General features: G+C 45.6%; 1 protein-coding gene and 1 long non-coding RNA gene across 2 annotated transcripts; one reads left to right on the top strand and one right to left on the bottom strand.

Moving 5' to 3' along the window:
• Positions 1 to 3,903: 3,903 nt before the first annotated feature.
• SAP30L (SAP30 like) lies at positions 3,904 to 17,678 on the bottom strand. The gene is made up of 4 exons (XM_027970439.3): positions 16,858 to 17,678; positions 12,914 to 13,036; positions 10,628 to 10,726; positions 3,904 to 9,104 (listed from the first exon to the last, which is right to left on the bottom strand). Exons 1-4 carry the CDS (start codon positions 17,053 to 17,055, stop codon positions 8,976 to 8,978), a joined length of 549 nt encoding a protein of 182 aa, XP_027826240.1. The 5' UTR covers positions 17,056 to 17,678; the 3' UTR covers positions 3,904 to 8,975.
• A 176-nt stretch (positions 17,679 to 17,854) lies between these two features.
• On the top strand, positions 17,855 to 26,379 carry LOC121819662 (uncharacterized). Its single transcript, XR_006060002.2, has 3 exons — positions 17,855 to 18,233; positions 24,287 to 24,544; positions 26,207 to 26,379. It is a non-coding gene; the product is annotated as an uncharacterized LOC121819662 (long non-coding RNA).
• The last annotated feature ends 1,470 nt before the right edge of the window (positions 26,380 to 27,849 follow it).

Raw genomic sequence — 27,849 nt, 5'->3', positions numbered from 1 at the left:
GGTAGATGTTTTGATATGCCTACAGATACGCCCAGAGTCACAGATTCAGGAATGTGTGTGTATATAAATGTGTGTGTATACATACACACATACACACACACGCAGTGTATACAGTCTGAATCCCTCTGTATTCACAGGGAGATGGCTCCAGGATCTGCAAAGATACCAAAATTCGTGCATGCTCGGGTCCCTTATATGAGATGGCATGGTACAGTTGGCCCTTTGTAACCTCGATTTGGAACTTGTGGATATGGAGGGCCAACTGTATACACACGGTATATAAATAGGCACACCCACCCACACATATATATTAATATAATATGCATACATACATATACATATCTGCTATTTCTAAACTGATAGGAACACACTTCTATGTCATTACATATTTCACAACGTTGACATAAGTGTAATACTGTTAAAATCAGTCCCCTATTATTTGACATATTTGAGAGTTCTTCACTGTTCTAAACAATGCTCCCATGAAATACTTGCTTAACCAGTTAGTAGGCAGCCAGGCACACTAGACTGTGGGGTCAGACAGACCTGTGTTTGACTTATCCCCACCTACCACTCTCTGCTGATCTGGGACAAGCCGTTTCACCTTTCTAAATTTCTGTTTCCTTATCTATCAAATAGAACAATAGAACATAAGGAGCTTAATATTGGGCCTGGCAGATAGTAAGTGCTCAGGCCAGAAACTGCAGCAATCTGGGAGACAGAGGAGGATTCACTGTCCCCTTGACCAGTGTCATTCTGTACACTCCTGTTTTGTAGTGTGACAAAAACCCTCGGAGGTAACAGGTGGCAGCCCTCTACAGCAGTCAAGTGCTGCCTTAATTTAAGAATGTATTACTGCTTCTGTTTTTATTTCTCTTACTGTTTTCTACAGGTTTTAGGACGATGTGACAAACTATACAAAGGGAGAGTAAATGCATTTGAGAGCCCTTTAAAAAAAAAACCTGCTTTGCTATTTTATAGTTTTTGTGAAAATGATTCATGCTCATTCTAAATAATTTAGACACCACCAAGAAAGCACAAAGAAGAAAATAAAATTCCAGCTCCCACCAACCAGGATGGAGCATGGTTGGCACATTGGCTATGGTCTTGTTTTCCTTGCTAGCCCTGTGGTACCCCAGGGCAAGCCAGAACCAGCATCTGCTTTTTAATGTCTGTTGACCTTCAGCAGATTGACTTGTTAACAGAGGCGTGCTCCAGCTCTGCCCTTCTCAGCCAACCTCTGACAGTTTCATTAACCCCATTAAATCATGCAGGTGCCATTACACCTCCTGGGCTTGTTAATCTCTGTTCAGCTCTGGTACGTTAAAACCTGGCTGGAAAGTTGGATGTGCCTTGTTAACCTCCATTAAACCCTATTAAATTTCCTGACTAGCGTCTGAGTGACTTCGAGGAATCCCTCATTAAAGTGGAGTGAGTCCAGTTGATCAGGACAAGGGGAACTGTTGCAGCTGCACAGCTGCATATTGTGGTGCTCCTGAGCTCTTTGGTGGTGGAGCTGACAAATGTCCCTCGGCTGGACAATCCTTGGACTCACTCCCAGGAGTGCCTCCAGCTCTTGTTAATTGGACAGTTCCTAGACCACTCCGAGCCTGTGTTTCCTTCTGTATACGCTGGACTTAATAACAGTTCCTACTTGATATGACTGTAGTGAGACTGGATACACCAATGCTTGTAAAATTAGTAACAGGTTGTCTGGTATGTACACTGCCTGTGTGTGTGCTTGGTCACTTCAGTCGTGTCCGGCTCTTTGTGACCCCATGGACTGTAGCCCTCCAGGCTCCTCTGTCCATGGGATTTCCCAGGCAAGACACTGGAGTGGGTTGCCATTTCCTTCTCCAGGAGATCTTCCTGACCCAGGGATTGAACCCACATCTCCTCTGTCTCCTGCATTGCAGGTGGGTTCTTTACCTTCTGAGTCACCTGGGAAGCCCTGTACACTGCACTCAATGGCTATTATTATATCTGGATGTAGAAGATACTTATAAACTAAAAAACTGTTAAGTAAACGGAAGATTCAATTCCAGACATTTTTTGTGTCTTCCTACATGCCAGGCACTGTGGATTATTTTCATTCTGTGTTTTGTTTTTTCTCCAGAGGGAAGAGCATCTATTCCAATGATTCATCTTCAAAGTGTCTTCCCTGTGTACGTCACTGTATTTGCTCAGCTCTGACCAGGGACGGGGGAGCCTGGTGGGCTGCTGTCTATGGGGCCACACAGAGTCGGACACGAATGAAGCGACTTAGCAGACCTCTCTGAGCTGCTTGAGGCTGATGGTAGCTTCTTTGCCTTCCTGGGCCTTAGGCGGTTGGACTCAGGGCCATTTACATCTGGATGCACAAATTCCCCAGGGGATTTTTCCTGGGCTGCCCTGGCAAAGAGTTTCATTAAGTAGGTCTTACTGGAAATTTCTAACCAGTATTCCTGATGAGTTTGAAGTTGCTGAATTGAGAAACTGCTGGACCAGTTTTGTACTTATCAACTCTAATAAGCTTGAGCCTTAGCTGGGGAAATTAAAAAACTCATATTCCTGGAATTCAGCTCCTGAGCTTTTCTTACTGAGAATCTGGGGGGGAGCCCAGGAATTGGCATTGTTAACAGTCTGATAGGGGTGGGAGGTAGCAAGTGCCACCCTTCCAAAAGGCTGGACCTCAGCTGATCTGATATTCAACATTCTAAAGGTCTGTTTTGAAGAAAGGATGTCTGGTTCCTGTTAGAATCTCTGTCCTAATGGTACAGTAAGATGTGGGCTCATCCTTTCATCATGACTGTCCATCACGACTGATGTCTGTGGATCCTCACATGAGGTCGACCTCAGCAGGGGTTGGCCAGTTCAGGGGAAGCCTGGCAACAAAGCACTTCTCCTAGGTTCAGTGTGTGAGGGGCCAGAGGCAACCCTCAGCAGTTTCATGTGGAAGGGAAGGCACAGAGAAGTGGAAGGAACTACTTTTGTTGTTATACCTCAGATCAAGAGGCTGCATGGCAGAAGACTGGGCCTTCCTTTGCTTTCTGAAGCAAGATGACTCTGAAAAATGGCATGTTCCAGCAACAACCTATCACTGACCCTGAAGGCTCCAGGTGACAAGTATGACTCCCTACTCTCCTTGCCACCTAGGATGCTGAGAAATCCACCTCCACACTATGGAATGGGAGAGGGTGAGGGTGCTGAGGGGGGGAACTAACTGTACTTTGAAGATTTCTGTTTAAAATTTCAGAGTCTGCATTCCCATGTGGCAAAAACAGGCTGGCTTCCCTGGTGGCTCAGATGGTAAAGAATCCACCCGCAATGCAGGAGACCTGGGTTCGATCCCTGGGTCGGGAAGATCCCCTGGAAGAGGACGTAGCAACCCATTCCAGTATTCTTACCTGGGGAATCCGCACAGACAGAGGAAGCTGGTGGGCTATAGTCCATGGGGTTGGAGCGGGTCGGAGCGAGTCGGACATGAATAAATGACTCAACACAATGTGTAACACACAGTGGTGGCCACCCTTAGAAGGGACCTGGATTTTCCAGCTTGCAACTCCCTCTGCCCCCCACCAGCAGGCATTTCAATTTGCAACCATCCATCCAGTAGATGGGTGGACAACTATACCTGGATAATCGAAGACCAGAGTGAAGCTCTGGGGCCAGGGTACTTGCTATGCTGGATAGCACTCAGGCTCGACTCCGGCCGATCAGCTGCACTCAGTTTGCACAGGAGTGAGCGGGAGGGCAGGGTCTGACTTCTGTGACCTGCACTCAAGCAGGGTGCACTGGGGGTGGAAGGGCAAATGGAGGGAAGACGGCTATCACCAGTCACTGTCCTACACAGCTAGGGGCCGGACGCACAAGTGAAAGATCTGAGCTCCACGTGGGCATTCAAAGGGAACAACAGAATGTGTCTCTTGTTTCTCATTTAGATCGTTTATTAAGAGCAAAAGTCGGGCCATCCCATCTGTGTGATATTGCAACATGAAAAGTCATATACATACTAAGGAGACCCCACAGAATTGAGAGCCTTTCAACAGTACAGAGCCATAGATTACAAAATTAAAATACAAATGATCCCCCCAATTGGCAGGAAACATGTACAATGAGGAGGCCTGGAATGGAAGGGCACTTGCTTTTCGATAAGGCAGTTACAAAATGGAAAACAAAAAAACAAACCAAAAACCCAAACCAACCCGCACCCCTAAAACACTCTGATGGGCTGAACAGATAACAGACACGTGAGACAGGGATCCTGCACAAGCCTCTGCCACTGGCAAAGATGTGTTCATTAAATGAAAGCCACTGAAGAGTTTGTTTGAAGATGCAAGCCAGATGAAATGTGTAGACATTCCTACTGTAAGAAAAGTCCCACCCTGCCTCTGGCTGGATTCCACCTCAAAAAAATGGGATTGAGTTTACCCTTCCTAATCATGAATTTAGAAACAGTCTGTAATAAAATGAAAGGAATACAAAAGCACCCCTAGAGCATCACGCTTCCCAGGGCGTGGTCTTGAGCTCACCTGTCCTTCAGTCCAACTGCCTCTCTTGCTAACAGGGATGGGGGCTGCGAATGGCAGGGCCACAGAGCTGTGTCTGCTCAAGTCAGATTGACCTGACTGACCCACCTGAAAGGCAAGTGCATTTTGTGAGAACTTACATTCTAGGACACCACCACATTTCCCGCCAGGACTCTGGAATCTTGGTCTTAAATTACAGGCTCCTTCTGATCTCCCCTCCCATTCACTTTACAAAACTCAACTGACAACCTTCCCAGTCAGGTCTTTACAGCCTTGAGTTCTGCAGGTTGGTTCACAGTCCTTGACAGTCTGGCCTGGGGAACCTCTGCTCAGTGGCAGGTCTCAAGGACCTGAGGGCAGCTCCCTTGCAGACTGGATTCCAGCTATGCTGTGAGTTGTGAAGTGAACCAGCGCTAAGTAGGTCTAGATGATGCCAAAGCATTTGGGCAAGTCTTTTCACATCTCAGTTTCCCCATCTCTAAAAATCAATGACTGGGCAATGGCAACCTTTAAGGAGTTTCCAGCTGGAAAATATGGCACCTCTCTGACACTGAGACATGTGGTTCCCCAAGTTCCTAAGCTTTGCTTTCTCCATAAAAGCAGTGTGTGCAGTACTTGCAGCAATCTTAAGGTATACGCCCTTAGGGGCTATTTAACCTTTCAACTCCAGGCAGAGCATGATCATAGTTTATAATCTTCCAGCTAAAACTTTTCCTAAGTTTTGTGAGGCAGACACAAAACTAAGGCCTCTTGTGTCCTAAGGTATTTTTTAGCAGTTCTGAGAGCACTCTCTTCTCCCCTGACCTCTCCATCAGCTTTAGCAAGATTGAGGGTATATAACTGGGATTTCCTCAACATCTTCAATAAGGAACTAAATGGACTAATAATACTTAGGGGGAGAACACTCGGGACACCAAAGTGTCTTGTTTGCTAGCTACTCCTTCCCCAAAGACAAACACTGTGCCCTGGGATGGTGCCAGTGATTAGTCCTTGGCTAACTTACTTGGCCCCCATTAGGCAGAGACTAAGATGGAAATTACAGAGAACATAGAAAAGCCAGAGGTTTACAAAGATAGGACAGGCTTCCCCAGGAGGTAGTGAGTTCTCTGTCCTCAGAAGTGTTTAAGCCCAGACTGCTCCAACCTTGGTGGGACGGTTGTAGGCAGAATGTCAGCACCTATGGGAGACTGGACTGGATGACTTACAGGTCCTTTCCCAACTTTTGGATCTTGTCGCTGTAATGACAGAGGCCTCAGATGATTTCCATGCAGCAACACCTCTGGGATCTGTGGTTAGGCTCCTAAATTCCCATTCCGGCTTTCTCCTTCCTACCATGCAGGTGCCCTCCAAGATGTTAACAAAAAGTTCCCACTAAATAAACAGCTGAAATGCCAAGGTTAGATGCAACATTCCAGCTGCAAGCAGTTATTCCTATCTGTTCTCTGGAAGACTAGCTGTGACTATTTAGCTATGACAGGAACATCTAACAACTTGGCGGCTGCATCACATACATGAAATTCCTCTTCCTTTTACACCCCTGGTCTTGAATCCTTTGGTTGCAATCTCTCAAGGGATTTGGCTATCATCTTTTTCACATGCTGTTGCCAACCTAAGAGTCTGTTCACTGAAATAAGAAGTTTGTCCATTTGTTTTTTAAAAACCTTTAAAGGAAGCAACACGGATTGGCAAGATGTTGACAATTCCATGTTAACACTCTTGAGGGCACAGGAAAGAACCAAGCAGGCTGGAACTGAGGCAGGAGCCGTGCTCTTTAAGAAGACAAAGCCAGTTCTGGACTGCATATTCCAGTTTTGCCCAGGAGCACCAAGAGGAGAGAAGGCAATGCTGCGACATGACAGGTGGAGAGAAGCACGAGTCCTTGACAGGTGGCAGCAAAATGCACGCAGCCACGATGAGCGCTGAGCTCCCCAAGCCCCACTGCTCCCCACAGCCAGACCTGGGCGCTTTGGAGGGTCGGCCACCTCTAAACAGGTAGACGTCTCCTGTTCCAGATCAAACCGAGGGAAACTGCAGAAGAGGCTAAGGCAAGTGGCTTAGTGGTCTGATGAAATAGATTTCTGCACACAAGAAAAATACAAGCTCAGAGAGTTTTGTCTTTTTTCTCATCTAACATGCTTTCAAAGGTTGAAAAGACACCCACAACCTCCACTCTCCAAAGGCCCTCTCCTTAGAGGAGAGCTGGCACAGGACTTGAGGGCGCACAGCATCTGGCTGAGGGGGAAGCTTCCCCAGGCTTCGTGTGGGAACAAAAGCACTCTCACAGCCATGCTTGAACAGATGGGACCTAATACCACAGCTTCTTGTACAGAAGTGCACTACTGTCTCTTAACTGGGAGCACAGATCTGCTTTTGAAGAAACAGTGACATGACCTACATGTCCACAATCCTGGTTCAAACATCAGAAAAATACACTTTTTTTCTCAATGAGTTGTGGACATTTCCAGAGAGCAGGTACCCAATGCTTTAAGCCTATATGCCCCCAAACTCCAGCCTGACGAGAAAACACTTTCCTAGATAAAGGGGGCTTGGTGTTTGATGCCTTCAGAGCCGTTCTAACTCAGCTCCTCAGGGAAAAATAAAAATCTACTTTAGAGCCTTCTTGATGCCCACACATCAAGAGCCTTCAGCTGTGAGTAGTGAGACTCTTTAAACACCTATTGAATCTGCACAACCAGAAACACGCACAGAGCACCCTGATGTGCCATCCATGGCTACGTGTATGAAAATAAGATCCACTCAGTCTCAAGCATGCTCTATGTACGTTCATTTATACATATCTTGAAAGGCTGCAATTTGCTAGACATGTGTGGTGAACACTGGTGAAAGCTGGGCTGCAGCTGAACACACGGTGCTTTACTGAGTGACAGTGGTGGCCCGAACCCTGTCCATAGAAAGCATGCTCTGTGGAACTGACACCTTTGGCTACTCTACCACCCTGCGGGGTGTGTATGTGTTGGGGGCTGTTCTGACTTCTCTGTGTGGATGCTCAGATTAAGTCATCTATGAGACACTAAAACACTCTGCCAGGCTACGCCGTCCAATGCTGCTTCTATTTTTTAAGGCTTAAGGAAGAACTCAGAATGAAAACTGAGTTAGAAAGCGGTACCTTTGACCACAATATATGTCAACGTGGTCAGAAATTAGAATTCAAGTCCTTTCTTTTCTTCCCACTCCCTGTCCACATCCTCTGCCCTCCAATACACTGACTAGAAAATTTTGCAAAAGCATACTTTTGGATATAAAGCTTTGTTTTCAAAGGATACTTTGGCTCTGATATAATTAGATAGAGAAATCTGAGGTTTTGAACATAAAAAGAAAAATCAGGTAATTATTAATACTTAAAAAAAAACAAAAACAACACTTTAGCAACTTTCCCCCTAAAAGAGAGGCAAATTGCTCACAAAAATGAACATCAGATGGCACTGACCTGTGCTGCTCAAACCCATGATTTGTTGCTGACCCCCAAAGAGGCCAAAGCTGATCAGACTTTCTATCCCAGAGCTGGACTTCAGAGCAGAAACCACCTGGTCCTTGGCAGCTTCCTTGTGGTTCTGAATTAAAAATTAGTATTTCTGAAAACATGAGCCCCAAAGCACTAAATGTCTCCACGTGTCAAAGCATTTCTGGCCCAGGAGAATGACTGAAGTCCCAATACATCACTTGACCCTGAAGCATGAAGCGTGGAGGGGTGCACAATGGGCCACAGCTCCCAGAAGGGGCTCCGCATCAGGGTTTCTGGCACCTCCACAAATACAGCTTGGCACATGAGTCTGCCCTGGAGTCCCGGTCTGACCTGAAACCTCCTGCTGGTGCATCAGGACTTCCTCATGCTCTAGAAGTAAAGTGGTGAGCAACAGGAACAGCAGAGGCCTCGATACCAAGAGGTGGGAAGCCCAAGACTGGCTCTGCTAGTGACAGTTGGATATGCCAGTAAACCCTGCCTGAGTGCCTATCGTGTGCACAGCACAGAGCCAGTGGGGAGCTGAGCTCAAATGATTTGCTGATAAGCGACAAAGCATGGTGTCTATGTCCCCGGCAGACGTCTGCTCATGCACCTCTCTGCCAGCCGTACCTCGCTGCTGGTCCGGGGCTATACTTCACAAATGGTCGCGTGGAATTACAAGGTGACTACCAAAATATCTGCCATCCCACACGTCCAGCAGAACTGACTTAATGCTCTGCAGAATGCGGCAATGCACTGTTTTCCTTTCCTTCTTTCTCCGATCTTGTGTTTTTTTTTAGTCCAGTAGTTGCCTTAAAAGAAAGTCTGTGTATAAACATGCTGAATCATGAGAATATAATCCTCCTGCCAGAAAAGATTTACAGTATTCATTATTCAAACTTTTTTATTTACAATAAAGTTTAACAGTCTTTATGGGCTTAAATGTAGCAGATGTCACCTGTGCATAAGTATTATACTTCACTCCTTGAAGGTGTGCTTCATCATCACTCAAGCTGTTTGCCACTCTCTGACTTCTGGTCCAGTCTACTCTTGTTACTCTTCACCATGTAGATGAAGTAAGCGAGGGTCTCCTTTTCATTCACAGGTATGTTCCTGAAGTGTCGGCTGACAGTCTATATGGGAGGGAAAAACAGAGCCCATTAAACCATGTTAATAAACCAGGGCCGCGGATTCTCAGTTGTGTAAAAGGGAAACAGCAAGCTGCTTCCAGAGCTGAGAGGGAGTTATGATTACTGCACAACTCCCTGCAGTGCTCCAGAATGCAGAATGTGAATGCCCTTCTTTCCCAGGCTTAGGGGATTTGATTTCCAGGCTTCCAAAAGCAACGTTTTAACCCACACCACTCCCAAGATGCAGTCCTATTTCAGGGGCAGCCAGCCTATCCATCACAGCATAGTCTCAAGGTCATCTCCATGGAGGAGGAGACTGGGACTGCTCTGGGTGACCAGCTGCTACCATAACCTCTTAGGCCCTGGAACTGGGCCGAAAAGTGTCTTTTTAAAATTGTGTCAAATAAACACCCAACTGAACAGATGTAAGGGCCTGACCCAAAAAATCATCTAAATAGTACGTAACTGCCTCTTGAAAGACATCAGATTTGAAGGAAAATTCATATGTATTCCCAATATTTTGATCTATTTCAAGTCCTGAGAATGCAGTCTCCGCTTGCCCCATCTCATCCCATCCTTCCCACCAGGGGTGGACACTGGTCTTGAAGTATGAAAGGCTTATGTACTTCTGTTTTATCTGGATGCTAGCGAAGGAGAGGTTTAAGAAAAAATGATGGATCAGCAAGAAAGCTCTCAAGTAAAGATAAAAAACCAACAGGAATGTGAGCCCATAAGGAAATCTCTGAATGGACCAAGGGCTGTAGGACAGATAAAAAGGGAGTCAGAGAATGAAAACTACAGAGTGGCTGTCTTTGAGGGGTAGGATTGTACCCCTCATCATTTCCATCATTTCCAAATTTTCTAAAAAAGAGAGAAAAACACATTTAGAAAAGAAGGATGAGAGGATGCCCATATACATGCCAACAGGACAGAAGTATCAGGGCAGGCTGTCAGTATGTTAAAATAATGGCCAGTGGAGCACCCCACCCCCATCCCATGCCCTGAACTAGATGAGGTCTCAGAGTGGGAGAAAACATTCTTGGGCTCCATTCATTGTAATAAATACTTCTATTACCAACACCAGAGTAGGAAAAAATCAAGGAAAGAAAACAAAGAAAGAAAAATAGCTCCTACAGAATATGAGTGACGGTTTAGGGATGATTAATCAGACACACCTCATGTGCAGAATGGAACATATCTGGAAAGAATCTTGCAAAACAAGATTCAAGCAAACGAGCAAACAAAAGAACTCTCAGGACTTAGAATAAGGAGTCGTGAGATTCCAAGCTACCAACTTGCTATGTGATTTTAAGCAAGTCCTTTCTTTTTCTCTGTGCCCTGGTTTCTTTTATGGAAATCAGGCCTTTCTAGGTCTAAAGCTGGGGGATTCTAAATTGTGCAAAAGAGAGAAGATGAAGTTGCTTCCAGAGGTATGAAGGGGTTAAGTATAGACACACAGGGAGAATCAAGGTCACGGTCAGCAGCACGGTGCGGGTGCTCCCTCTTTAGAGGGCAAGTCTACCTACTTCTGCTAACTGGGCCTTATTGAAGCCTGGTCTGGTCTGTAATTTGTAGTGTCGTTTATAACGTCGGAGAGTGTTCACCTGCAGCTGGAACAGATCAACCTAGAGAGAAGAGGAGAAACACATTATCCATCACCTGACCAGCCACGACTCACCAAATGCCCCCTGTGTGCCTAGCACTATGCTAGGTAGGGGCGGGGAGGGAGAAGACTACAGACAAGTCTTAGAAATGGCCCACTGAGGACTAATTATTAGCTGGGAGGACAGAAACAACAGTGGAAGCAGAATTTTGGCCAGGGAGTGGTGGTCCTAGAAGGCTGATGGAGGTGGTGAAGCTTATGCTAAGGACAGGCAGGGTTTCGAAAGGGAGCAAGGAACAGACAGTAGGGAATTACAGAGAAGGCCACGAGCTCAGAAAGCCAGGGGAGAGACACACGGGCTAGGGGATCAGAAGCACTTATGGTGGGTTTAAAGGGTAAGCCTGGGTGGTAGCATGTCTTGACAAGAAGTAGCAATCCTGGTTTGGGGAGGGGGGTGCTATCCCCAGAAGATGAATCTGTGGTGGTTTGTAGAAGACTGACTGGGATGCAGGGGGATGACAGAGGGAGTTGCTGCAGTGATGATCTAGAAATGAGATGGGAAAGTGGGGGTGCTGATGCTGGAGGGGGCAGCAGGCAAGGAGAGAAAAGGGGGAAGCAGACAGATATCCTGGAGGACAGGTCGGAGCTTGGCCCAGAGTGGACAGAGGGGAGTGAAGGAGGACAGCGGGACACACTAGTGTTCTCAGGTAGCTCTCCCCTAGGCCTAGCCTTCGGGTGTGAGGGTCCTTAACTGCCCCCCGCCCAGAGACAGCTCAAAGCTACTGCAGCAGATGTACAAATCGGCAGGCTAGCGTCTGGGTCTCTGCAGATGACTGGGTAACAGAGGGGAAAGGACTCTCTTTTTTTTTTTTTTTCTAATAAAGGAAGAGAGGAAAGCTGCACAGTCATGAAATAGTGAAGGCCCGGAAAGTTGGGCTGCCTTTACCTGCCTCTAAAAGAGATGTTCTTGCTTCAGGCAAGTGGAGAGCACTTAAAAACAAAATGAATGATCAATACGAGGGACCAAAGTCCTTCATTCTTTTCAAACATTCCTCAAATCTTTTTTGTGTGTGTGAAAAGCATTTTGACAGTGACTACATCCATTCGTTCATAAAAGAATAATAATAATAATAATAATAATGCTAAAAGCATTAGAAAGATACTGTAAACCAGTGATAGAAAAGGGGACACAGAGAGGGGCAGGGGGAAAGGGCCATATTTTCAAAGATTTTCCTCCGCATCTGCAGACAAAGGCCCGCCTACTCTTTCTATTCCTACACAGTCATTTTCACCCTGAGTGCTAACAGGCGGTTGCCTTATGAAATATTCATGCATCAAATATTCAATGTACATTATAAATGGTTCTTCTTTTGCTGAGTCTTAAGTGAAAACAATTTAGATAGATAGAAAATTCGATATTCATTCCTGTAACCTTGCTTAATAGACACTGGCACTTTGAAGGGATGGCGGCCTTCTGGTTTGAGAAGTGACGGTTCTCAGCACGACAATTCTATCCCCAGAGGACACATGCAATGTCTGGAAACACTGGGAGTGGTGGTGTACTTGGTACTTGGTGGGTAGAGGCCAGGGATGCTGCTAAACATCCTACGAGGCACAGGACAGCCGCCACCACAAAGAATTATCTGCCTCCAAATGTCAACAGTGCCACTGTTGAGAAACTCTGTGCCAGTGTAACTGACCTTGGAATAGATCTTTGGGAATAAGCCTAGACCAGGAATCAGAGAGTGATAGAAAATCCGAGCTGGTGGGACATGACAATTTACACCTTCATTTTGCAGACCAGGAAACAAAACGGAAGTGACTTCCCCAATCCATACACACTCAGTCTCCAACTTTAAGGGTAAACCAAAGTTCTGAAAAACTCGGCATTGTGGTTCTATTTAAGCATTTTTCAGGGGCTTCTTGAAGAAAGGCAGCACAGACACTGAAGAGGGCACTGGACTGGGGCCCCCAAACTGAGTGTGTGACCCTGAGTGTGCCTGTCAGTAAAATGGGGGGCAGTTAGACCAGTTGATTTCTAAGCTTTCAGCCCTCAGATTCCATATTACTATGATGCTATGATTCACTTTTCAGATGCACCACAGCAACACAAAGGTGACTACAGTTATTTCTTAAACCAGGCCAGAGGTAAGGATCAGGTCAGAATCCATCCTCCCAGCTTTCTCAAGGTGAAGTTCTGGACTTTTACCTCAGGAATGTCAGTGTCATGCTCAGGAGAATCTCCGCCATCGTCACTTGTCTTCCTCTTCCTTTTATTTCGTACACTCTGGATGAAATTTTTGTGGAAATCGCAAATATACAGATGCCTTACCTGATGGGAAGCAAGTTAAAGTCAGAGTTGCCAATCCCATGGAAACAGCAACAGGTATCTGTCAAATTATGGGCCTTTTCTCCTTTGTGAGGCATTGGAGAGACCACAGGAAGAAACAGATACAAGCCATCATTTCCTCAAAGAGAACACTAATATCACACCGAGCAGTTCATCATAAATCAAGTTCCCCCTGAATGATAAACACAACACATGTGACAGATACAGCTGGAGTGGAAGTCCCTGACCAGAAGGGAGGACCTGCAGGGAGACAGGAAGCATTCTGGGTGCAACAGTCAAGACTGAAGTTTCAAAGGAGGCTGACAGAAGGCGTGAGTGAGGGGCCCCTGAAGAGACTGTGTCACTTAGGTGAAAGCGACTGCCTGTGTAGGAGCATCAGGAGAAATTAAGGGGTTTGAGACATGAGAACAGCTTAGACTTTCCTTCAAACAAGACAGAGTCCCCAGACCTGTCTTCAGACCTGTAGGAGTGAGTAACTTACAGGGGGTTGGAATGCACTGCCCCTGGGCGCAGGAAAGTAGGCACTGTGGTAATGATAGAATAGCCGGCCATCCTATTTTTACACTGACAATAGCAACTACTGTACCATGACAACCCTCTGAAAAACTATTTCTATGTATCAATTTATAATTCTTGCATCAGCACTCAGGGAATCCACAAAGAGAAGCAGAAAGAGGTGCCGAGATTCTCACAAGGTGAAACCACATAAAAGAAGCTGGATACCACTACTGATTTTCTCATGTAGGCTGGAAGCATAATAGTAAGTGAAGGTGGAAGCAGCAGCTAAGATGTGAAGGACGTGATTTTATTAAGAATATAAGTACCAGGGTTGAGATGGAGGAACCATTCAAGAACCTAACAAACTGAATGCCTGTGTAAATGACTTGGGGTTGTTGACACTGAACCAGCTGTTACCCAAATGTTCTTGAGAGACTTCTGAATGAGTTTATTCCTCAACTGCTTAAAGATAAAAGTAAGCTGATAGGAAGCCAGCATAATTCAGGCCTTTCCATGGAGAAAATAATGGAAACTGTTTCTTATTCACATGAATCAGCACTTTCATGTGGTTAGATTAGTGAGCCATGAGTAGTTTTACATTTACATTGTGATAGTATCTTGCAGACAGCAGGTATCCAATAAATGTTGCTGTACCAACACAAGCAGCCCCTTGCATCTAAAAGCAGCTTAGGCCAGTAAAAGCCACATTTACATATGGCTATAAATTTGAACGAGTTTGCCAGGTTCAACTCTGTCAAAGGACTTTCAGACACAGTATGTGTCACAGTCTCAAAAAATCCCATCCAGCTGATGCACAGAGGACCGGACATGTTTTCATCAGGGAAGAAAGCACATTCACAACAGATCCTACATCCTTCATGCTAGCTAGTTTCACATGTAAGACTAAGCTGTCCTGCAAATTCACAGACTGACAGTCTTAGAAAAAGAACAGGCAGAAGGCATGATTCCTAAAGCTGTGACTGGGAGATTTCAGGTCAAGATGCTAGAGTCCTAGATGGAAAAGAACTCAGCATTCACTAGTGCAAACCCCCTGGCTCCCATCTCATTTTCTAGAGAGATAAACTGAGGCCACCTTGAGTGAGGAAATGACCTGGCCAAGGTCATGCAGACCTTCTAACCCTGGGCACGTGTCCTTTCCTACGGCAACATCTTCCTTACACTGTTCTCCACTTCCACTTTCCTCCAGAAAAAAGCAGATATATGTCAATTGGAGGATGTTTGAAAGCAAGTTCTATCTTAGTAAATCACAGAACACTGCCAATGTCTATACAGAAGGAGTTAAACTGCCTGAGTTGGATTTCAGGTGCTATTATTTTAAAAGGTTTTCTGCTAGACCCTTTTACAAGATAAATAGTCATTATTCTTCCTTAACCATTTCAAGTACATATTGGTTTTCAGAAATTTCAAAGCCCAGTGGCCTTTGGAGAGTTGGGGGTGGAGGAAGGAGGGTGATAGGAAAAGCTCTAAGTATTGTGTTTTTTTTTTTCCTGTTTCACTTTCTGCAACAGCTAAAAATTCTTGTAACATAGCAGTTACTTAGAATTGAATTCCTGCCTAAGCCTGTGAGAATGAAATAGAATCCCTTTCAGAAATAATGACTCTACAACACCACCTTGAAACAAACTGAGTGAGTGAGTCTGCCTTGAAATCCTACTCCTTCAAAAGCATTACCTTTTGGGGACTCTTAGTACCAGGCTCAGGCTGCCTCTCTTCCAGACAGTGTGTATCAAAGTCAACCTAGCCCTACACAAGTTTTCCAGAGGGGTCACTGGGAAAATGGAGTCCCAGATGCAGTAATAAAACTGTTCAGATGGTGGGTTTAAAAGAACTGGGAATTTCTGTTTCTTAAGGACTGGAAAAAATATTAAGTACAGACTCCCAGCAATCTACACAGAAGGTGGGCAGTGCTTCCATGAGGATGAATCCACTGCTGTCCTAGAATTGAGCATTTCACTTCCATATTGTCCCATTCCAGGCCACCACAGTGGCTAGCCAGTTATTTGCTCTCAGATGAATTCCTTTCATTCACTGATAGAGACTTGTAGTGAGAAAGCCATCAATTCACCCCTAACCACTTAAAAATAGCATCTTTCCATTGGAGAGTTGCAAATATAACTGTTAACTTAAAACAACAACTGGGCGTGAGAGTAAGAGTGTAGAAGAAAGTGCAGGGAAGATATTTTTAATTTTTTATTTATTGAAGACTTAATCAAGGCTTATGTATGAGGCCTAGAGGTAAATCAGACAACAGATTCAAGAAATTAACCAGCCTCTTAGGTGCTGTGTGACTTTGGCACCCTCGCTTCCTATCTCTGGGTCTCAGTTTCCCTTGTAACATCAGAAGTGGAAAAAGTGGGTGTCCTTTCAGTTTAATGAGCAATCTCTGATTTCCCCCCAAAGTGGAGAAATTTTGGTCTTAGAAGAGATGGTAACCACCTGATTTAGCTGGTCCACCTGGTATTTAATAATACCCCCCTAACTCATTTCCAATTCCTAATCACCTGGCAGCCACTTTAGGCTTACAGCAACAGATGTCAAAGGAAAAAGTTCGTAATTGGTTGACAATAGGCACATCTTCAGAATTTTTAGAACAGTTAACTACAGTGGTGAAATCGCACCGGAAAAGTTTTCTATTCAAATTTAAATTACCCCCCCCTCACCGCTCCCCGGGCATTGCTAAAGAAGTTAACCCTATAAAAGTGGATTTTCTTCCTTCCAAGTCACTTTGACTGCCTGAGCCACCTCCCAAGACCAGGTCCTGGCCTTATTTCTGCCACATCCTTGAAATCCCATTTCCCCACAGCTGCCTGCTAAGCAGCGAGCTCGGCGACCCTGTGCAAAAGCTGAGGCTGCCGCAGACAGGAAAGGAGCTGCCACCTTTCCTTTTCTTAAGGAATAACAGGGATCCGAGAAGGAGGGAGAAGTTGGAGAAGAGCCGGGTCCCTTCATCACCTGCTCCTCCGTGGGCCAACCAAATGAACCCACCTCTTCCTGATCCCCTGTCTACACCGATAAAACGCGCTAAAAATTGGTATCAGATTTTCCCAGGCAGGAAGGGTCCTCGGAGCAGCCCCGCCACCAACCTCCCGGATTTGGGCAGAGTCCTAGTTAGAACCCGTCAACGCCGAGCGGCCTTTGCGAGCCCGAGTCCAACTCCTCAATTTGCAGATAAAGGGCGGCGAGGCCCAGGGCGGGGAGGGCCCCCGAGTCCCTCCCGCAGCCCAGGGCAGCGGCCCGAGAGCCGCCCAGAGCGGGGACCCAGCCGGGGGCGAGGGCGGACTCACGCTCTTGTCGATGTCCAGCTTGAGTTTCTTCTGCGAGATGCTCTTCTGGACTCTCTTGCTGAAGGAGGCGTTGCCCGCGGGCCGGACGCAGCGCTCGCCGTCCTCGATGAGGCAGCAGCTCTGGCCGTAGCCCGGGGCGGCGGCGGGGGCGGCGGGGGGCCCTTCGCGGCTGTCCTCCTCGGTGCTAAAGCCGTTCATCTCCTCGCCCCGGGCCGGCCCCTCTGGGGGAAGGTCCCCCGTAGGCCACTCCGCAGCCGCGCTCCCCGCGGGGCAGGTCGCCGAGGCCCCCGCACTCGAGGGTCCCAGAGTCCGTCTTCAGCCGAGGCGCTGCCCGGCCCCGCGCCCGGGAGGCCCGGCTCCGCCGCGCTCCGGCTCCTTCGGTTCCCGGCCCGCGTCTCCACCAAGCCCCTTCCTCCCTGCTCGCGGCCCCGGGGTCGTCTCCCGCGGCTTGCAGGGCCCCGCCGGGAGTCACCCTGAGGCGCCTTCTGCCGGGCGCCCTGAAACGTTACCCTTCGGCGGGGACGTCCAGGAGGGCGTCCCAGGAAGCAGCAGCTCCCCGAGGACTCCGGGCCCGGGTTGCCAGAGGGTTCTGAGGGCCCCTGCCGGCTCCCGCCTTCTTTCGGCTGCTGGGCAAACTCGCCGCCGGGCAGCTCCCCCGGGGTGGCGCGGCCTCCCCGCGCGGGGCCCGGCCTCGAACCCGCGGCGCCCGGGCCCCGCGGCTCCTCCGGCCCGCCCCACCCCTGCAGCCGCTCGGCTGCGCCCCGAGTCCCGAGGCAGCCCCTGGGCCGCCTGGCCGCCGCCCGCCCAACGCTCCGTACCACAACAGTTCGCTCGCCCCCCGCCCTCCGCGGGACAGCGGAAGTCCCGCCTCCGTGAGCTCATTGGCAGCCTTTCCTCTCTGGGCGGGGCCTCCGCCGCCGCTGGCACGTCCCATTGGGCACCATCGCCGCCAGTCCCCGGCGCTTGGCTACTTCCTGGACTCTGCTGGGATGGGTTCAAAGTAGAGAAAGTGGAAGAGGGAAGAGTTCCCCTGATGAGGGAGACGAACCGGGCCGCAGACTTTCCGGGCTCTGGGAGGGATGGTTAGCGGGGTCCCGGCTGGATGGAGGGCCCGACTCCGGGGACAGAGGATCGCCTTCGGGGGACAGAAGTACAGACGTGGGCGGAGGCGCAGAGGGACAGTTACACGGTGGGGCTTGTGAAGGGGGGACCTAAAGAGAGAGGTACTGTCATGACAGGTTCAGACTGGATGAAACGGAAGGACCAGGGCCAGAGGACCTGCAGACCCGCGGGATAGAAACCGGATAGAAAAACAGTCATGGCGGGAAAGACAGAGGGACAGTCGGGACAGATACGTGGAAAGACATGGAGAAGAGGTGATGGGGGTCTGATGGCGGGTCTTGTAAGGCGGTCAGAAGCTTATGGGCGGCGGAGACTTCTCACTGTGGAGACTAAGACAGGCTTGGTCGGTGCGGAAAGAGAAGGGAAGAGGGACGGGGACCCGCGGGGCTTGGGTGACCCTTCAGCTGGGAAGAATCGGAAGTCGGTATTGGGTCTGGAGGGTGGACTGAGTGAACCGCGCGGGGAAGAGGAGGGGCTGCGGAGGAGATGCAGAAAAAGGCTGGGCCAATCTCGGCGTGGAGAAGGATTTGCCGTATTTTGGGCCCTCCCTGGAGCTCTGTAAACTGAGGCTTCTATTGCTTTAAGCCTCCGGGTTTACTCGCGAGGTGGCCGTGCCCTGCAGAGCCCGGGACTTGGGGTTCGGAGCCCAGAATGTCACGCACACCCCCAGGGCCGTAGGGAAATCTGCCCCAGCACGCCTAGTCGGGCCACCTCTCCTATGGGTGGCCTGGGGACAAATGAAGGCCAAAGGCCCAAAGGTCCAGGATCAGGCAGTCTTTTATGGCTGGGAGGCATTTTCTCCGAGGGAGGGGCGTGAAGCGGACAGTGAGAGTTAGAGTCGCACGTGTACCTATTTTGGTAGTACTGGGTGGCATTGAAGAGGCTTCTGGTTTGTGTCTTGAAAACGGGAAACTACCAGTTTCCGTGTTTAGAAGCAAATGCCCGGTGATCTTCAGTTTTCTTCAGTGGCCTTAAACGTATTTGTACCCTGTAGCCTAGTAATTTCGCGTGTGAGACAGCCATTTTAGGAAATTGGCCTACTAGAAAATATTTTAAACACAACAGTGTTCATTATGGGATTATTTATAATGGGAAAATTTGAAAAGAACTGAAAAGTTCCATACTGGAAATGGTTAAATCAACAACCTAACCCTGCGTATAGGATATGATGTGTGTACATCTATGTTTTTTAAAAAAGAAAAACAACTATTTGTACATAAAAAATACACTGGAGTATCAACAGTAATTATTTAGGGGGAGTGGAAATAGGATTAATATTTTTCTCCTGTTATTCTATATTTGCATTTTCCCCAATAAACATTTCTTGCCTTTCTAGTAGGAAAAAATAGAGTAAAAATTAATAGAAAAAAAAAAAAGCAAGTTTAATAAGATTCTTCCCTTGGAGTTCATAAATTCAAAACTAAATTATCAAGCATATACTCATTTCAGGCTTGGCCACAGGAAGAAGATGAAATATAATCCTAGGCTTAAAAGAGTATAGCTTCTAGCAGGGAAGTTCAGACATACACACAAAAAAACAGCTGGTTATCTGTACAAGGCAGTGTGTGATATTGGTTTCAAACTTGATTGGTATGGATAAGAGCTCCTACATTTTCCATATTTTTTCCCTATTATTTTTTCAAAATAGCATTTGCACCTAGCACCAGGGTGCTGCAGTACACAGAGTTTCTCCTGTACCAGCTTCTCCTATCACCACCCTTCTGGTGGGGAGGGGAATTGGGTCCTTATTCTTGGGGGCTTCCCCGATGGCTCAGTGGGTAAAGAATCCTCCTGCAATGCAGGAAACACAGGAATGTAGGTTAGATTCCTGGGCTGGGAAGATTCCCCTGGAGAAGGGAATGACAGTCTACTCCAGTATTCTTGCCTGGAGAATCCCATGGATAAAGGAGCCTAGAAGGCTACAGTCCATGGGGTCACAAAGAGTTGAACATGACTGAGCAACTAGAAGAAAGCCCTAGAAGAAAGTATTGTCTTTCAATACTTTGAGCCCTAGAAGAAAGTATCGTCTGCTCCTTATATGTTATTCTTATTATTTTTGTGTGTGAAGTATTTATTAGAGTATGATGCTATATCACTGGCCATCATTTATTTGGCCATCTATTTGAAAAAAAATTTTTTGTTGAAGTATAGTTTTTTTTTTTTAATTAATTTTTTTTGGAGTACAGTAGCTTTGTGGTGTTGGAGAAGACTCTTGAGAGTCCCTTGAACTGCAAGGAGATCAGCCCTGGGATTTCTTTGGAGGGAATGATGCTAAAGCTGAAACTCTAGTACTTTGGCCACCTCGTGAGAAGAGTTGACTCATTGGAAAAGACTCTGATGCTGGGAGGGATTGGGGGCAGGAGGAGAAGGGGACAACAGAGGATGAGATGGCTGGATGGCATCACTGACTCGATGGACATGAGTTTGAGTGAACTCCGGGAGCTGGTGATGGACAGGGAGGCCTGGCGTGCTGAGATTCATGGGGTCACAAAGAGTCGGACACGACTGAGTGAATTGAACTGAACTGAGCTTTACAATGTTGTGTTAGTTCCTCCTTTACAGCAAAATGAATCAGCTTTATGTATACCTAGGTCCCCTTTTTTGGATTTCCTATATCTGCTACTCCTGTATTCTTTAGAGTTCTCTTTACTTCTTACTGGGGAATGCCTCTGTGCTACAATCCCAATAAAATTAATAAATTTTTACCTTTCTCCATTCAAATTACTGTGCTGTTTCTCTCCTAATTACCTCCAGCCTCTATGTATTTTTGGGGGGTGGGGCACATGCTTTTAACTAGCATTTACATAAAATTTTGTAGTCTTTCTTCAGGGGAAACATGACTAATACAGAGGGTCAGAGAGATACAACATTGCTGTCTTTGAGGATGAAGGAAGGGAGCCATGAGCTAAGGCATCACCTACCTGCTTGCCTGGAAATAGGAATAGCTGTTTTGGGTGGCCTGGATTACAGGGCTCCATGAACAGAGAAGCAATGCACTTTGCCAGGCAAGACTCCAGGCTCCTTGACCTTCCCTGAGTTCCCAAGGCTGGACTGGAACTGTTGAGGAGCAGCCTAGAAAACACCTGAGGCAAGATTAAAGAAACCAGAGAAGCTCATCAAGATTAAGAGACCAGCTATGTGAGATGAAATTAAAGGAGTACAAACCCTATTCACACCCTAATCTTGTCAGACCCCACCTTTGACACACTGTTATAAAAACCCTCATCAAATTTCCTGGGGTTGAGACATAGTTTTTCAAGGCAGAAGCCTGGTGTGTTTCCTTTTGCCTGGCAAAGCAATAAAGCTATCCTTTCTGCTTTACCTGCCCACCACCCCCCGCACCCCCACCCCCCGCACCCCAGCCCACTGCAATAAGACAAAACAATAACAAAAGAAGCCTTTATCATAAACTTTCCTTGTGTTGTTATATAGATTAGTTACAAATAGTAGTATCTGAAAAACATTCCAATCTCCTTGCTGGGGGAATAAATCTATAACTCTGGAAAGGAGATATGAATAAGTAGTCAGATATTGCAGGAATGAATACAGGAGAGAGAAGATTCTGTGATCTTGTCCTGCTTTGTGTAGGATTTAAGATTCCTACACAAAGCAGGAAATGGCCCTGAGAGTCTTGACTTCCAAGTTTAGGTAATTAATTTACAACATTTGCTTAAGTGCTTAGAAATATCTGGCTTTTTAGATTTGTAAGTCTACCCTTTTGGCCATTTCAAATGTTTGAGAAAATCAGGCATATTAAATTAGTAATTGTAATTGGAAATGTCTAAGGAAATTTGATTAAGGCTGTAAGTCTGTTCAATGTTTAAGGAGGACTGAATCTACTAAACTTAAGAATAGTAATCGCAGAACAAGTGAAAGTGATTGTTCTTATCTTTATACAAAAAGTTTACTAGATTATAATAGAATAGCAAGGTTCATAAGTTGAACTTAAAGTCTTTAAGAAAAGCTAGGTTTTTAAATGGGCAACTAACATTCTTTTCCATACCCAAACCTACCCCCAGGTATTTAAAATAGCAGATGAATAACCCTCAATTTTATAGTTCTAGCTGAGACCTCTCTTCTGAATTCCAGATAACAACATTCAGCTCTTTGCTTGGATTGCTTTAGAGGCATTGCAGACCACAATGTTCAAGTTAACTTTTTCTGACACCCAAATCCATAAACTCTAACCGACATCATCCTTGACTCTCCCTCCCTCTCCCTCTACTTCAAGCCAACCCATCATCAAGGCATTTTCTTCTATTTCCAACAGATATTCAGAATTCTCCCCTTCATTTTCTACAGCCAGCAGCTCAGCCCAGCCCAGCACAATCTTTTGCCTGGAATGTTTCACTGGCCTGTACCTAAATCACTCATTCTCTAGGGAGCAAACCTAGACCGTGCCACACCCTCCTTAAGGCCCCTCACCAGCTTCCCAGTGCATCCTGGGAAGCTGCCATCTCTTTGCCCTGCTCCTCATTCCTCAGCTCTGTTATTCTTCTTTAAGCTCCTCAAATAAGCCAAGCTCCTTCCTACCCTGAGGGCTTTGAATTGGCAGTTCCCTCTGCCTGAAATGCTGTTCCGCTTGCTCCTCTATTTGAAGGCTCCATCCTTCAAATTTTAATATAAACGTCATCTTCCTAGAGAGTCTGTCCTGATTAAGAGCAGTTGGTTTTCCCCTGCTCATCACTATTCTTTATTCAGTGTCTTATTATAGCATTCATCACAACATGTAATTAATCTCTTTTATTATTTTTGTTGTGTGACTGTCTCTCCTCATTCAGTATAAACTCCATGAAGGCAGGAACAACTCCTGGATTATTTGTTGCTGTTGCTCCCCTGCCTGCAACACTAATTCTCCAATTCTGGTGGCTAGCAGAGTAGAGAATCAGTCAATATTTTTTCAGTATTCAACTATATCAAGATATGTATTAAGTGAAAAAATACAAACAGTATATAGAGTAGAAGTTCCATTTGTATTTCAAGAAAATTTTACACATACACACACACACATGTATATGAAGGATACACAAGAAACTAGTAATTGTGGTTGCTTCTGTGGAGATTGCTGGTCAAGGGAGGAAAGGGAGAAAGAAGTTGAAGTTAATAACAGTTTTCCCTAGCTGAATATTTTAGCATGTGACTATATTTCGTATATAATAATAGTAAGACAAATACCTCTTTTGGTACTATTAGTAGACAATATAGAATACCAAAAAAGTAAGAAGAATCTCAAAAGCCAGTCATCTAAATGGAATTGTGCTCGTGTTCAGTTGTGTCTGACTTTTTGCGACCTTATGGACTATAACCCAGCAGGCTTGTCTGTCCATGGGATTTCCCAGGCAAGAATATGGGAGTGGATTGCCATTTCCTTCTCCAGGGGATCTTCCTGACCCAGGGACTGAACTCGAGTCTCCTATGGCTCCTGCATTGGCAGATGGATTCTCTACCACTGAGCCACCATGGAAGCCCCCAGTATGGTATAAATTTAGCCTCATTTTCCTCATTGCACCTATGAGATCTTCTGTGACTCTGGCCATGGTCTGCAATCTGGCACTTGAGTGCAGCTCTTGGTATTGTGGATAAGAGCAAGGACTCCTTACTCAGAAGCACTATGTCTAGCACATAGTAAGTGCTCAATAAGCAGCAGTCATTATTTCATATATTACATGCTAACACCTCTAAGCTTCCTACTGAGCTCAGGTTTCTGCATGTTAGGGAAGGAGACATATGACAAGATGGCAGGGTGGCACTTCTTATCTGCCAACTGTTTGGCTTCTACATGGGTGGTTTCCATATCCATCTACCCAGCAATAATTGGGAAATTTTGATTATTTTATTGCATCTTAATCTCATAAAATGCTGTGAATGGAAAAATGAAAGTACTAACAGTAGTGATGTGACATGTTTCTTACCAAGTGAGAGCAACAAATCCACAGAATGAGAGAAAATGTTCATAAGTCACATATACAAAGAGCTTGTATACAGAATATATAACACAACTCAATAATAAAAGGACAAGCCAATTAAAAAGTGGACAAAGGGTTTGAATAGATATTTCTCCAAAGAGGGTATACAAATGACCAATAAGCACATGAAAAGATGCTCAGCATCACTAATTGTTCAGTTCAGTTCAGTCACTCAGTCATATCCAACTCTTTGTGACCCCATGAACTGCAGCATGCCAGGCTTCCCTGTCCATCACCAACTTCTGGAGTCCACCCAAACCCATGTCCATTGAGTCGGTGATGCCATCTAACCATCTCATCCTCTGTTGTCCCCTTCTCCTCCTGCCCTCAATCTTTCTCAGCATCACATCAGGTGGCCAAAGTATTGGAGTTTCAGCTTCAATATCAGACCTTCCAATGAACACCCAGGACTGATCTCCTTTAGGATGGACTGGTTGGATCTCCTTGCCGTCCAAGGGACTCTCAAGACTCTTCTCCAACACCACAGTTCAAAAGCATCAATTCTTCAGCGCCCAGCTTTCTTTATAGTCCAACTCTCACATCCATACATGACCACTGGAAGAACCATAGCCTTGACTAGATGGACCTTGGTTGACAAAGTAAGTAATATACTGCTTAAAAAGCAGTAATTAATATACTGCTTTTTAATATGCTGTCTAGGTTGGTCATAACTTTCCTTCCAAGGAGTAAGCGTCTTTTAATTTCATGGCTGCAGTCACCATCTGCAGTGATTTTGGAGCCCAGAAAAATAAAGTCAGCCACTTTTTCCCCATCTATTTGGGATGGGGCTGGATGCCATGATCTTCGTTTTCTGAATGTTGAGCTTTAAGCCAACTTTTTCACTCTCCTTTTTCACTTTCATCAAGAGGCTCTTTAGTTCTTCTTCACTACTTGTTAGGGAAAAGTAAATAAAAGCCACACTAAAATATTGCTTCACACCTACTAGAATGGCTACAGTCAATAAGATGGACCACAGCAAATGCTGGTGAGGATCTGAAGAAACTGCAACATGCATCTGTTGGTATAAATGCAAAATGGTGATGCCACTGTGCAAAACAGTTCAGCAGTTCCTCAAAATGTTAAACACAGAATTACCATACGACCTAGCGATTCCACTTTTAGGTATCTACCTGAGAAACAAACGCATATATCTGCACAGAAACCTGTACATGAATGTTCATAGCAGTGTTATTCATATGGCCCAAAACATGGAAACACCCCAAAAATCTATCAACTGATGAACAGATAAAGAAAATGTGGTCTACCCAGACATCTATAAAGAGGAATCAAGTACTGATACACATTACAATATGTATTAACCTTGAAAACATGCTAAGGGAAAGCCAAACACAAATGGTCACATATTTTATGATTCCATTTATGTGAAATGTCCAGAAAAGGTAAATCCATAGAGACAGTAAGATTTAGTGGTTGCCAGCGGCTCAGGGACTTAGGGGGTTGAGTGTTGGAGGGGAGTGATTGCCCATGGGTAAAGGGTTTCTTTCTAGGGGGACAAGTGTTCTGGAACTAGGAAGTGGTAATGGCTTCATAACCTTGTGAATATACTAAGAACATTGAGTTCTGTACTCTAAATGGGTGAATTAAAGCTCAATAAAGCTGTTTTAAAAAGGAAAAAAGGATACTATTAACTCTTTATAATTGATACAGAAATAATTAGATTTGTTGAAAGGGATACATCTTAGCCTCCACTAAATATTCTTAAGCCTGTTTTTTGATCTGTGAAGGGAAACAATCAAACTGAAGATATATTAGCCAAGACTGAATATATATCATCCAAGATTGTGTCCAAAAATGCAGGTGTAATTGGCAGTGTTATACCACATTTTATTACCTAGGAACAGATGTGCTGTGTTGACAGAGTACATTTGTTGTTTGACTTTTGACGTTAGTCACATTTTCAGAAGTGAATTTATGTATGGACTTAGGGGGCTGTGTATACTCTGTCATAGGGAAGGCAAATGTTCCCTTAGCCGTCTCCACTTCTTTCTTCAATACCAGGTCACCAAGCAAGTTTCTAAGGAATAATTCAACCGAGACTAGTAGACTGCATATGATTATTTGGCTCACTGGAAAATTCTAATGCCCATTAAAAAAAAATCGACTTTTGATTTATCAATCTTCTGTGAATGTGATCAGAAAAAAGCCCTAGAAAGTAGTTTCATTTTGGCCTTAACTAAATACACAACTAACGCTGAAATAAATAACGAGTGTTAATAAACCTCACAAAACTAAAATTCCAGGGGGAAGTATTTGGTTCATCATGGCTCAACAATTTCCAAAGTCCGAATCAATTCTGCTAAGAGCTGGGGATAAAATGGTGACCAGTACAGAAAAAGCCTTACCCTCCTGAAGTCCAGTGAAGAAGAAAGACATCAAACACCCAAACAAATGAATAAAATGATAATCAAAATAATCCTCATTCACTAATTTCTTGTTTGAAAATTCTTCTACTCACTAAAATATAAGCTCAAAACTGATACTTGGGGCATGTTTTAAAGGCTACTTTAATTAATTAGTTAATGTGGCTGTGCCCCGAGGCATGTAGGATCTTAGTTCCCTGACCAGGGATCGAACTTGCGCCCCTGCATTGCAAGTGCGGAGTCTTAACCACTGGACTGCTAGGGAAAGTCCCCTTGCTGCAGTTTTGAGGTCACTTGTGCACATGTTCATGTGTAAAGTGGTAAAAAATTGGAGTTGCTCAACATGCATATTCCCAGCTGTGGTCTATTGAGCTCTCACACTGTAAACAAGAGTCCTTCTTGCTATTATTCCGTGCCACATTTTTTACATTTTTGTGCTTTTGTTGATGATTTTGGTTTTTAGATGTCCTGTAAGCATAGTGTTGAGGTGCTGTCTCGTGTTCCTAAGCACAGAAGGCCGGGTTGTGCCTCATGGAGAAAAGATATATGTTAGATAAGTTTCACTGCAGCTTGAGTTATAGTGTTGTTATTGGCTGTGAGTTCAACGTGAATGAATTAATGATCTATTTGAAATGAGGTGTCTTTAAACAGAAACGCGCACAGAACAGGTTATGCATTGATGGCGTGATGACAGTGTGGTGACCAGAGGCTGGAGGAACCTGACCCTGTGCTTCCCCTGGGACTGGTAGTTCTGTATTCACTCATTTGGCGTCTGCAGCAACTTTATTATAAAGTTTGTTTATAAAACTCCTGTGCATCATGGGAATGGGCTGTTTTGTTAGGATAAGCAAGAGAAGGGGAGCTACAGAGGTGCTGAGAAAGAGTGAATGACATGCATGTGTCTGTTCTCGATAGAGAGGCCTCTTGAGTGAGGCCTCTGACAGCTGAGCTGAGACCCAAAGGGGGAAAAGAAGCTGCCGCGCAGGTGAAGAACATTCCAAGCAGAGGGACCAGTGGCATCTGGAGATGGGAAAGCCTTGGCCTGTGTGGGCACCTGAGCCCTGCTGGGAGGTGATGGAGAAGCATCCAAGGGTCAGCTCCAACGGAGCTTGGGACCTGGCTGAGAAGTTTGGGTTTTATTTTAAAGGCCTGTAGTAAACCATGTTAGCTGCAGAATTCAATCACCAAAGATGTACTGAAACATGTACTGTGGGCTTGCACACCCCCCAACAGGGCTCCAGTGCCCACACAGGCCAAGGCTTTTCTATCTCCAGCCCCCACTGGTCCCTCTGCTGCAAGCACTTCAGCACAATGGTTGCAGGGCATCTTAAAACCAAAACCACCCACAAAAGCACAAAAATGTAAGACGATAAGAAGGACCCTTGTTAATGGTGTGAGAGCTGAATTGACCTCAGTTGGGAACATGCATGTTGGGCGACTCCAATCTTTCACCACTCTACACATGCACGTGTCTACAAGTGACCTCAAGACTGCAGCAAGGGGACTTTCCCTAGTGGTCCAGT

The sequence above is a fragment of the Ovis aries genome, chromosome 5 (assembly GCF_016772045.2).
Source record: "Ovis aries strain OAR_USU_Benz2616 breed Rambouillet chromosome 5, ARS-UI_Ramb_v3.0, whole genome shotgun sequence".
Lineage (NCBI taxonomy): Eukaryota > Metazoa > Chordata > Mammalia > Artiodactyla > Bovidae > Ovis > Ovis aries.
The sequence above is the reverse complement of the archived record's forward strand: the minus strand, read 5'-3'. Positions and strand labels throughout refer to the sequence as shown.